This window comes from Corapipo altera, unplaced genomic scaffold (assembly GCF_003945725.1).
Source record: "Corapipo altera isolate COAL_440 unplaced genomic scaffold, ASM394572v1 23b, whole genome shotgun sequence".
In the NCBI taxonomy this organism is placed as follows: domain Eukaryota; kingdom Metazoa; phylum Chordata; class Aves; order Passeriformes; family Pipridae; genus Corapipo; species Corapipo altera.
Genome location: NW_020884885.1, coordinates 7,535,586 through 7,547,778, shown reverse-complemented (window position 1 = coordinate 7,547,778; position 12,193 = coordinate 7,535,586). Strand labels below are relative to the sequence as shown.

Here is a 12,193-nt window from a genome sequence, read left to right as displayed (position 1 = left end):
TTTTAAATGGCTGGTATATGTTTTTTTAAATATAATTTAAATCACATCAAAACCATTTTTCATTCACTGAGGATGAAAGTATGTACTTTCCCCCATGGTGTCACAGCAGTCTTAGAGAGATGAGTGAATAGGAAGACAAGGTGTCTAGTCATGGAGCAGTTCAGGTCTTACAGGCAAGATCCTTCAGGTATCAGGAGAGGTGAACTTTCTGACCTCCTGTGGTGGGGACAGATACGTGCTCTGTGTAAGGAATCTGGGCATAAAAAGATGAAGCTTTTACATACAATCTCTTTAACAGACTTACAGTCTCTTTAAGACATTTCTTTAAGACACTGCCCTTCTCTAGAAGATGTGGTTGCCTTCCTGGCAATGGGGACTGGGTAAGTAGGGATGAGAGCTTAGGGAAATGATTTAGAAACAGCAGTCATAGACTTTTAGGACAGAATGGCTGTGTAAATCACTGGTGAAGGATAAAAATGGATTGATTCAACATGGGGTTATGGTTAAATAAAGAAATCACAAATGAATTACGAGTGTTGCCTCCGGCAGGTTGATCAAAAGGCTTTTCTTCATCCTGCATAGCTCTAGTTTGTATGTTTTTACTCTTGGACTTAAGATAGACCACTGAGTTCCCCTACCTAAGCCTTGTCAAACAGTGCACAGATTCGTTCATACCAAAAATAAACCCCAGTGTGAAGAAATTAAGGAGAAGGGGATTGTAACATGGTGCTGAGATGTAGCTTTCCTTCTCTGGTTCCCCTCAGCAGAGTTAACTGTGAGGAAGGCTTTCTTCTCCCTCTCTTTTGGTCTGTTTTCCCCATGTCCAAGTTTAGTTTGAGCGTATGTGTTGTTTATGGAGTTCAGCAGGAGGTGATTTAGGACGGAGCTCCTTGCCATGGCAGTATCAGTGTTAGAAGTGCTGTGTTATGGCCCCTGTGTTTGACTTCTCCGGAGTCAGGAGTTATGTGGTGCTGCCATGGTTTCCTTGGAGTGGATGCCCACGAAGCTGTGGACTTTTAACCTTTGGCTGTTTGCATTTAGCAGCAGGCTCAGCTCAGGATTGGGACTGAGAGGAGGACTTTTTCAGAGCTGCAGAGGGAGCAGCCTTGCCAGCCTGTGCCCACATCCCTGTTTGGCTCTTTTCCTTGTTCTTGTCTCATGCTTCTTGTGAGTGCTAAAACCTGGGCAAAACAGAGGGAAAGAGCCTTTCCTATCTGGGAACTGATGATTAACTTATTCTGAGAGAACCATTTGTTCCTGCTTGATTTCAAACCCTTATATGAGTAACTGAAACGCTGCCCAAGGGAACTGTATTTATTTATTTATTTATTTATTTATTTATTTTTCTGTTTCCTCTCACTGAAGCACTTTCTTTGCCTGTATTCAAGCCCTGTGCATGGATTTGGAGGAGACTGATATGTGACACAGACAGATTAGGGCAGTGTTGCAAGTTCTCCCATGTACCTAATCCTTGTATAGGTAGTTCTTGGCGCAGGGAAAAGTGAATTGATTCCATCTTCTACTACAAAGAAAAAGGAAAATCACTGGACAAATTGCCTAAATGGGAGGGCAAAAGGACCCTCTATGTAAAGTCTGGTATGTTGTCTGCTCTCTTTCCTTATGAAAAAGTAATGCACATTTGCAAAGTGGAAAAATCCGGTTCTTGGGAAGAAGTGATCCTCCACAACTCCAGGTCCCAAGAGCTCAAGGAAGGGTTTGTTTGAAGCCTGCCCACACAGATGTGTCTCTCTGTTGTGTTCTACAGGGCTCAACTGCCTGTGGAGCTGCTCCAATTGACTCCATATGCAGATGCTTAGTCTGGAATAAATCAGGATTGACCCTTATGTGCCAGCAATACCTGTAGTCTGTTTAATGTTACTTTTTCTTTTTTTATTTGTTTCATACATTCATCACAAAGTCTTCACAAATTTTGCTCACATCAAGAAAAGGAATTTCCCACACCAAAGTCAAAATAGCATCATCACAACATTGGCATTCCACCCATTGTCCCTTCACCACCCATGTATCTCTGGAACTCAGATATTCTGAAGGTTTTGTGAAATCTCCTGAAAGTCTGAGTTAGGGTTGCTTTTATGGTGAGAATTATGACTGAATGGGAGAAGGAGGAGAAACCACTGCTTGTCATGCATTTAACCAAGACTAGTAAGGTTACACGGGCCTCTCCTCATCCTTGCAGTATTTAAGAAGAAATTGGACCTTGACGTGGTCATAGGGGAGAGAAAATTGGTGGACCAGGCTTGTGTTAAGTGAAGAAACAGTAGGTAATTATTTAATGATGGCAGGTTGTGCTACAGAAGCTGATAGGAAATTAACCCTCTACATATCCTCTTTTGCAGGACATGGAGACACTTGCAGATGTGTGCTGCTGTCAGTTATAGGTTCCCTCGCTATGGTTCCTGGTAGAGGTGCTTTTAATAGCCTCCCACCCACTCCCTGGGGCTATGCAATGGTATTTATGGCCTCTCTGGGACTGCCTTTCTCCAGGTGCATGAGGAAGAAGGCAGAGTGCAGATTCAGCACGTAGCCCCTGACAGCTGGGGCTGACTGGTCAGGAATGCAGTCCTGACAGCTGGAATTGGGCTGAAAGCGGCCAGCACGGTGGGGAGGCCAGAAGGGGAGAGCAGGCAGGAGAGGCTCTGTGGAGAGGTGGACAAATGCACGCACACATCATGTGGAAAGACAGCCTGCAGGGACTCTGAGTTGCTCGTGTTCCCTTTCTCCTTGATTTGTTCCCTGTTCTTCCAGCTGTCTGGCTAATTTTTAATTAATGTGTGCACACCCCTGTGCAACCATTATAGTGATACCTGGCAGAGCCATTAGAGCTGAGGCCCAGCATTTCCACTGGAATACCCCCCATCCCACCTCTGCGTTTATGCAGGTTTACAAATGTAATGTACTGCTTCCCATAACTCAGACATTCAAAACCTTTGGGAAAGTTGGTTTCTACCCACACTACTCCTGTGCCAAGAAGGAGTGCCATTCATAACTCACATTGTGGGAGATTGTTCCCTGATATTCTTGAAGTGGTTAACTTGAAATCAAATTGCATAGAATTGGCAACTGCTTGTTGCAGATTATCATGTTCTGGTCAGGTGTTTTTCTGTTTTGTTTTGTTCCCCCCCCCGTCATTTTTTTTTTTTTTTTACATTTGTTGAAATGTGAGGGCTTATTCAGTGATCAGACATAGCTCTGAATCCTTTTTCCTCATGAATGCTACTTTAAACTGGGCATTGGCTGGAAACACCTTAAAACGTTGCAACTAGTCTGTGTGGTGTGTTACATGAAACCAGTTGGTTGGTCTTGGAGTAGTTCCTGGAGGGTCAGTTAGGCAACTGGTGAGAGTCTGCAGTGGTGGCTGTGAGCAGGACTTACGAGGCTTAGAGCGAGAGATGTGGAGACTGCTCTGTTGGTGCAGCGACGTTCTGAATTGGTCATGTGTTGGAGCTTGGCTTATTACTGTTACCTTTTGCAGGTGGAATATTTTCAGTCTCCAGGCTTGTCAGGACAGTAGTCTGGATGCTGAGGAACAGAAGGCTCAGGCTGGAGAGGAGAGAGAGAATAGAAAAGCCTCTTTAAAAAAATTTAAAATATATACATATATATGTATAAAAGAAATTTAAAAGTGCATATTCTATATGCATATACAAAAGCAGGGGAACTCATTGGATGCAGACACCAACTATAGAGCTGAGTGGTTTTGTTGTTTGTGTGCTTTTGTAAGTCAAATATCCCCTGCAGTTAATTCCAAGTCAAATATCTCCTGCAGTTAATTCCATCCACCCATCTTCAGCCCTCCCCCTGCCAGACCAACAATGAAAACCCCAACTCCCAAAAAAACAAACAGGCAGAGGAACCTGGGCCAAAGCCAGACTTTTGCATGTCAAACTCTAGTGCAAGATGAATATTTCACAGCTGTGTTATAAAGCCCTGAAATGAAGGCTTTGCAGTGGAAATGCTGACAACCCCTTAAGTAGAACAGTATACTGTAATTAGTGCTCTGTGTTTAATGTGCCAAACTAAGCTCAGCAGAGCTAAATGTAAAACTTCAAGCCTTTGCTTTTCTGCAGCAGTAACAGATCAGACAGTGTGTTCAGACGGTGGATTAGAGCCTACAACGTGTGTGCTGTCCCTGGAGGTTAGACGTGCTTTTTTGCCGATGGGGCTCGGGGGCAGCAGGGGAGAGGTACAAACAGGACCAGCTGTGAGATTTGGCGCTCTGTATCAAGTTTTACTTATGTAAGATAGACAGCTATTTCTTAAATGCTGACGCTGACAATGTACAGCTACATTTTCAGCATTTTCACGTATTGGGTGCCAGAGTGCATTGATACGACCTTGCTGTTGTAGCAGCATGGAAAACATGTTGGAGTGCATGCAGAGGTGCTGAAAACTGAGAGCAGAATATAGAGAGACAGACGTGAAAACCACAGCACTGTTGTGAAACTCAGGCCTGATGTTGGAGCTCCCTGTGTCAGTGTATTAGACAGAAGAGCATTGGGGTCTCAAGTCAAGCAGTAAGGGTGTTTTTTTTTAAGGCAAAAGAGCAGATGATTATGTAGCCACTCCTCTGGCAAGATGGTTACTTAGTTGCAACTGGTTACTTGATGTGCTAAGGAAGGCTTTTCAAAGTAACACTCGTGGGTTATGTATCTCAGGGATTTCTGTGTCCACTGCTTTTTCAGGAGTGCGTGCCTTTGGACATACATTATTAATATGCCCACTTTCAGGCAGGGGAGGGATGAGGGCAGGCTCATTGTGCAGTGGATGATAGATGAACTCTGATGGATGTTGTCTTTTAGTGCTGACTCGATGCCTCTACTTAATTAAATGGATTGAAATGTTAACTCTGTTATACACAGGCCCATGGGAAGGCTTTTAAAATAGCATGTCTGGTTGTGAACATTTATTGAAATAGCCATTGTGGAATGAAATGGAATACTTGTGGTGCAAGAACTCCTTTTGAGGATGCTCCTGTTCATGAATAAGTTCTCACAAAGGCATGGAGAGGAAGGGGCATGTTGAAATCAAACTGTTAATTCAGGAATAGGATTTCCCTTTCCATAGGGGAGCAGACAGGAGAGAATGAGGGATAAGTTTCCAAATGCAAAGCAGCAGGAGTTCTCATCTGTGACTTAGCTGAGCAGGGCGACCTTTTTGTTGTTCTTTGTAAATGATCCTAGATGCCAGAAAGGCAGGTTGAGAGTAAGGTATTAATGGGGAAAAAATGGATAACAAACCAGACTATATTATTCTGCTCTGTAAACATTTCCTGTGACCACACCTGGAAAACTGTATGTAGTCTTGGTGTTTCTCCTTCATCTCAGGAAGGATATAGTGGACTTGGAAGGTGGTTCACAGAACTGTTGAAAGATACGAAATGGCTTTTAGGAGAGCCATAAACTAAGTGAAGACTCGTGTACTTGGAACACAGATGACTTGGGGTGATAGTGTAGCTCTTTACAAAATCACGAGCCACCTAAAGGTGGTAGATGAAGACTGACTATTCACTGTCTCTTCCTGTACAAGAACTGAGGCACACCAAATGAAACTATTAGAAGGGAGGTTTAAAACAAGTAATGAAAGATGGTTCTTCTTGCAACATATACCAGATCGATGGAGTTCCTTGCCAAAAGATGCTGTGAGTGCTAAGCTTCTGTAGGCAGAGTGGATAAGTTCATGGTAGAGAATTCTACTGAAATAAGTTAAAACCTCAGAATATCTATTTTGAGACTGGAAGACTGATGGAAGGTGACAAAGAATTAAATTTTCTTTCCCTGCTCTTAAACTTAATCGGTGCATTTCTTTATGATACTGTTCTTCCTGACTTTTCTCCTTCACTTACAGCTGCAAATGCAAACATGAACCAGGGCTAGATATTGGTCTCTGATCCAAGATGGCCAATCTCATGAAGTTTCGAGCAGATGTACCTGCTTGGTGGACATGGTTTTCCCAGGCTGTAGCCTCCTACCTAATGCCGTAGATACTTGGACATATGGGCAGCACTGTACAGCAACCCCAGTTTTATCCCCTTGGTTGTCATTTTGAGCACCAGAGAACTGCATACATCCTCTCAAATGCTTTGCTTCTTTATTTCCATGCTTAAATACATTGTGCTTGTAGAGAATGATGAGATTTTGGGCCCAAAAGAGAATGTAGAGAGCAGGAGGTGAGGTGATCAAGTCAGAAAACGCTAATTTCTTTAGCATATGAATACAGGAATGAAGGGCTGAAATACTACTGAACTCCTGCTTAGTCATTTGCTGGTCTGCAGAGGATGATGGGGTGAGTAGCAGCACCATTCAGCCTACAGTTGAAACTCTTTGAGGGATGCCTGGTTAAAAATGGCTTTCTCTTGAAAATTTTTTTTTTTTTTGTCTTTCTTTAAGAGGAAGGCAGACTGGGAAATCTGCTCGTGGGCAAACAGGCACAGATACAGGAGCTCCTACCCGGCAGCAGTGGTTCAGTAGTAAAACAGTGCAGCTGTAGGGAGAGTACCTGTGAGTGCAGGTCAGGCAGGACTGTCACTGTGACTGGGTTGCCCCTTCTAACACCTGTTTTAGTGGAAATTATTGCTGTGCTGGCTGTGTCTACTACTGCTTTCTAACAGTGTGTTGGCTGGATGTGCAGCCCTCAGTGTTTGCCTTCTGTTCCTGCTGTGTGGCTTTGCAAGTATATATGGTCCCAAAGGAATGCAAACAATGAGAAGGAGGAAAGTGTTTGCAGGGGGGTGAACTTGGTTCCAAAGGAATGCAAATGATGGGAAGAAGGAAGGTGTTTGCAGGGGTGGAAGTTGGGCTGATCCTTGAGAGATTTCTGTGTTGTCCTTTAAGCATGTGGAAGCAACTGCTTGTGGTAACTTCCTCAAAACAACAGAAAGAGCTCACACTTGCTCTCTGAGACCTAGGAGCAGCTGTTTGTGCATCGTGTTTCCTGAAAAACCAAACAAGGCTGGTAGGGACTGTTTAGACCCGTCTTTCTGAAAGGATTATCTGCATCTCAGTAGTAAGGCAGAGATGGCATGGTTTTTTCACCCAAGCATGGGCTTTCCCCACATGCTGTGTGGGACCATACCTGATGAAAGCAAGGTCTGCTCTCAGATACGCCCTTTGACTTTCAGGTGGGATTGGGCTGCAGTGAAGCCCCTCTCTCTGGGAAGGCCTGACTGCCATGAATACCTGTTGGTACCTCGAGTCCTGCAATTCAGGGCTCTGCTGGTTTGGTCCTACCTATCTGGCAGTGTTGGGATTTGATGTGGAAGGAACAGGGTAAGTGATCTGCTTAGACATTAAAATTTCTTCACACATTTGTGCAACTCGAAGTAGCCAAAATTAGATTTAAGGCTGTAAAATGGGTAAATATCAGGTTTTGCAAGACACATGTTAGCTGCACAGGTTTTGGTGCCTAAGAGTGTGTATTCATCTTCCAAACTTGAATAAAAGTCGACCTTACAGGAAGGGAGATGGAGTGGTTACAGATGGCATAGTGGCAATGCAAGGTGAGCTGCAGAACGGTGGGTGTGGATCGATCCGATAACTTTTGCAAGTCATGTAGAGAACCTTGACTGAAAGTGCCAAATACTATTAATAGAAGTCTTGAGATGAAGTAACAAATGCAGATAGCCAGCCTCCTCTCCTGCCCCTAATTTAGGTACACAAAATGACAGGTTTAAGCTTGCAGTTGTTTCCAGGCTTGGATGAGGATGGTGAGGTGGCCCATTAATTGCCTATGATGGCCTGAGCAAGCAGTGACATATCTCATGATTGTAGGATGCAAATTGGGCCAACGTGGCAGCTATTGGTAATGCACCCAGTATCTCAGATCTCCCCGTGGTTAGCTCAGATCAGACTTGGAAATATGTGTCAGGGCACTTATTTCTGATTGGGATGTTCTGAAGTACCACTTGGGAGACCTGTATAAATGGCAGTGGTTGCCATTTATACAGCTGTGTAGGACTTGGAGACTGCCCTTACCACAGGAGGAACTGGGTTCTTACCTCGTTGTAAGTGGTAACTTCAGAAGTGGGATAATGGCAGACCTGTATCAACAGATTTTCCCTTTACTGACAAATTTTAATTCCAGATTAGGAAGTTAAAGTTGATGTGCTTCTGCCCTAATTAATTGTATTAAAAATTTCTTCATTTTAGCTGGCAAGTTGAGAGGAATCCAGTTCATACTGTGTTGTTAGCTATTGTTTTTTCACTATGAAATGTTTTTCATTCTGCCAAGTTTTGTGACAAGTGACTGACTATCTCTTGCCCTTACGTGACCTAGTCTGGAGGTTGGTCATGGGGATAAAGCAGTGGTGTATTGTGGGTAGGATGGTGGGAGTAGAGCTCACAAGTGTCATAAGACCACATTTAAAATTTATATGCGCTCCTTTTTGATTCAAGTTATTTTAATACTCAAGGATTATCATGTAAAGGTGTTGTAAGAGCATCCATTGGATAGGTCATAGGGTTGCTTTTTGGATTCTTTAAATTAGGTATTTTTTAAAGGTAAGACTTGGAGCAAACGAGGGAAAGCCTTTTCCAGAAAGTTAGTTATGGGTCTCTGTATACAGGTATCTGTTTATGTGGCACTAGGTCTGTCAATACCAGAGGTGTGGCCTTGATAGTTGTCTTTTTCTAAAGGAACAGGTGATCCTTTGCAGATCCTTGGAGGCCAGAAGATACTCACTGGCTGTAGAGTAACTGGACAAGAAAATGGAGCTACTTTTATGTCAAGCTATGTGCTGACCACAGGAGAAAGGCAGACTTTCCACCTCCTAACATAGCCACAAACTGTCTATTGGCAAAGCAGCAGGGGACCTCCACAGACTCCAGAGTGAGAGAGGAAGCTGGAGCAAGTGTGTCATTTTGCTGTTGGTGAGATTAGAGTGTCCAGACAAACCAGGTGGTGCTCCTGTTTGGTTTCTCTTCCTCTTAAAGACTCAGAGGAGTCAGATGTTTCCAGACCGCCAAGTGCAGAGTGGGCTTTGGAGGTGTACCTGGATTGCCAGTGAAAGGGATAGTTTTTCTTTTACCTGGCTTTGAGTTTCCTGTGGCTTTCCCCAGGCTGGCAAACAGAAAAACAAACAGAAAACAAGAAGTAGAACATGGTTTTCTGCTACTTTGGCCTGCTGGGCTGGCAGTTGCCATGCCAGGGCTGTCTGGCATGAGAGAATGGAGGAGGATGTAATTAGACTGAGTAGGATAAGGGAGGAAGGAACTGTCCCCTCCAAAACAGGCTGCTGTTAAGGTCAGCTCAGCTCAGCTGGGGTGTGACTGCACGCTGAGAGGCTTGATAAATGTCCTTGCAAAGCAAAAACATACCTGTTGGTGAAAGCAGGTTGCTGAATTGCTGCTGAATATCTGCATAGCCAAGGTCAAGCAGTGTCTTTTTGGATAGTTACAATTACAGTCAGCTGGAGCTAAAGCCTGTGCTAAGCAGTGTAATCACAGCATTGCTAAATTGATGTTTGCTGACAGCATCAAGTAATTGGTGCCTTATCTAGATGGGACTACTTGAATGGCACATGTCTCTTCCACTTCCTTCTTCCCTGTCAAAGATGCGGTTTCTGTAGGAATTTAAACTTCTCCTAGTTTGGGAACTGCTGATATGAGGTAGAATCTCAGCAGTAGAAGCATTGAGTTCTCTCTCTGCATTTTTGAAGCTGCTTTAAAAATAAATGTATTTTGAAGTATTGTTAACAAGTCTGGAAGAGTAAATATCCTCCTAACCTTCCTCACTTCTCTCCCCAACCTTTGCATTTTTGTTCCAATATTAAGTTGAAACAAAACTATTTCCTTTCTTTACTGATGGCTTTGTAAATGCATTTTTAATTGTATCTTCTTACTTACCAAAAATCCAGTGGAGTTTTGTAAAAGCCATGTTTTCAGGAATACTCATTTTGAAAGGGAAGGGGACAATTTGGTGTTTTATCATGTTTTAAAATCTCTGGGGTATATTATTACTGAGAGGGAAAAAAAGACAAAGTTGTTGCAGAGATTAGGATATGAATCTTCTACTTTCCATGTCACTGGTTTGAAGGCAGGCCAAATTTAAGTAGCTGAAAGCATGGATAGCTCATGTTAAAGTGGTTGAAACAAGGTGGTTCTCTGTGTGGGGTTACTTCTGTCACCTTATCTTGTAACCTGAGCCATGAGCTCAGTGAGACCTTGTTTCTTCACCCTACAGCTGAACTCCTCAGATCTGGTAAGGCGTGTGGTCAGGGTGGCGTGGGAAACCTGCTCCACCCCACCTTTTGTGCACCATGTTGGTATAAATATAAGATGTTAGTCTTCAGGGCAGCTATTAAAGATAGTAGTAATTATTACAATAGTAACTTCTTATGCTGCGTCCATGCCCTTAGGACCTTAACCAAATATACCTTAGATTACGATAATTAAAAAGAGAAGACTGTGACCCAGTAAAATACTTGAGTTTGGCACAAATAACAATGCTGAAGAGGAATGTATGCAACAAATATATTAGAAATAAAATCAAGCTGTGCAAATATAAAGGAAAGAGAATAATTTTGTGTCGGTCAAAACAGCCCCAGGGCTGAGAACTGGTTTGTGCTCAGAGGCTGAGTCCTTTAATGCCACAGATTTTGTGCAGTGTAATCTCACTGCAACCTTTTGCTGTGGGGTAATTGATGAATTCTAATGCTTTCTGTGCCAGGGAGTGTTCACCAAAATATTAGGTCATGTCCATCTGTCACCCTCTTCCCATTTTGTTTTTTTGCTTTTATCGGCTTCTTGTCACAGAGGTCTTTGTATCTCCCGGGTAGCTCTTCCAAATTGCATTTGTTTTCTTTTCCTAAAAATATTTGAGATCTTTGCTTGAGGGGGCTGCAGGGCATTTTAGGTTGCTGTCTCTTGCATGGGTCATTGTTATGCAGGCTTATGAATGTTTAAGGTGATCTGTCTCAAGATTCCTAGTCCACTGATTGTGGTTTCCAATTCAAGCACTGTGGGAAAAACTGACTATTCAGTTCCTAGGAATACGAGGCTGGGACTAGGCTGAACCACCTACCACTGGATGGAGGAGACAAAGAGAATGGATCAACCTGGAAACTGTTCATGAAAGACCGAAGTTCTAGAGATAGTGGTATCTCTAGAAATATCCAGAGATAGTGGTTTGTTGCTCTTACTAGGAGGATGGGAATTTGCGGTCAGTGAATGTGCATCCCAGCTTCTCACCAGTCCTATCTGCTGCTTGCAGTCCTCTGTCTTTGCCACGCTCTGGCAAAGAGAAAGCAATAAGTGGATTGGTAACTCCTTCTCTGTACGCCAGCAGTATTTTGCTATACCTGTTAAGTGGGGTTGCTTCTGTACCTGGATGCTTCTCAGTGAATTTCTAGGAGCCAGTGTGAACTAGACCATCAGCATTTGTGCGCGGCTCTATTTGAACTGCACTCACATTTCATGATACTTCTTGTTTTCTTTCTTGTATGCACTAGGTAACTTTGGAGAAAGTGTTGGGCATAACTGTGTCGGGAGGAAGAGGATTAGCCTGCGACCCCAGAACTGGCCTCGTTGCTTATCCGGCAGGGTGAGTCACTAACCACATTCTTCAAAGCTAAAATAAACCAGGACTGATGCATTAACATAAAGATTCAGGGTGTTTCTGCTATGGTCTTGTATAAGACAGCTATTTGCTGTTCTTAAAACACCAGAGAATGATGCGAGTCAGCACTGTTAGCGTAATTGGTAAGGGAGAGGGATTGCATTGTCAGTTTTTAATGGGATCCCTTTTAATGGAACCACTCTCCTTTCTCTTTCTCTAAGATGGAAGTTAAATACATTTTGTGGGCTTTTAACTATGTTCTGTAGCGTTGTGAACTTACACATAACTCAGTGTGATTCTCAAGCCAGTAAATAGCTATTGGAGCAAGCGATGCTTTCAATGAATTGACAAAAGCCTTCTTGTATGTGCCCTGCAATTTATGACTTCCAAGTTCCTCATTCAAATGCGAGGAAAGATTTCAGGCTTACAGCCTGAACCCACTTGGATCCATGTGGATTCTCTGGAGTGCAACACATCTATCAACTGTAGCCTAGGTCCAAATAGAGATATCCAGAAGAAGACTGATGGAGAGCAAAAGAGCTACTTCTAGAGAGATAGATGAGGGTTGGAGGGGTCTGCTGGGTTACAGGAATCAGTATGAGTTTGGCTTTCTTTGAGCTTG

General features: G+C 43.2%; 1 protein-coding gene across 5 annotated transcripts in view; it reads left to right on the top strand.

The window, feature by feature from the left end:
- Positions 1–12,193, top strand: part of MAPKBP1 (mitogen-activated protein kinase binding protein 1) — a 101,774-nt gene that overhangs the window by 17,425 nt on the left and 72,156 nt on the right. For all 5 annotated transcript variants that reach the window (XM_027642458.1, XM_027642461.1, XM_027642460.1 and 2 more), the window contains exon 3: positions 11,465–11,556. In XM_027642458.1, coding sequence (XP_027498259.1) covers positions 11,465–11,556 — 92 coding nt within the window. The remainder of the gene's footprint in view (positions 1–11,464; positions 11,557–12,193) is intronic.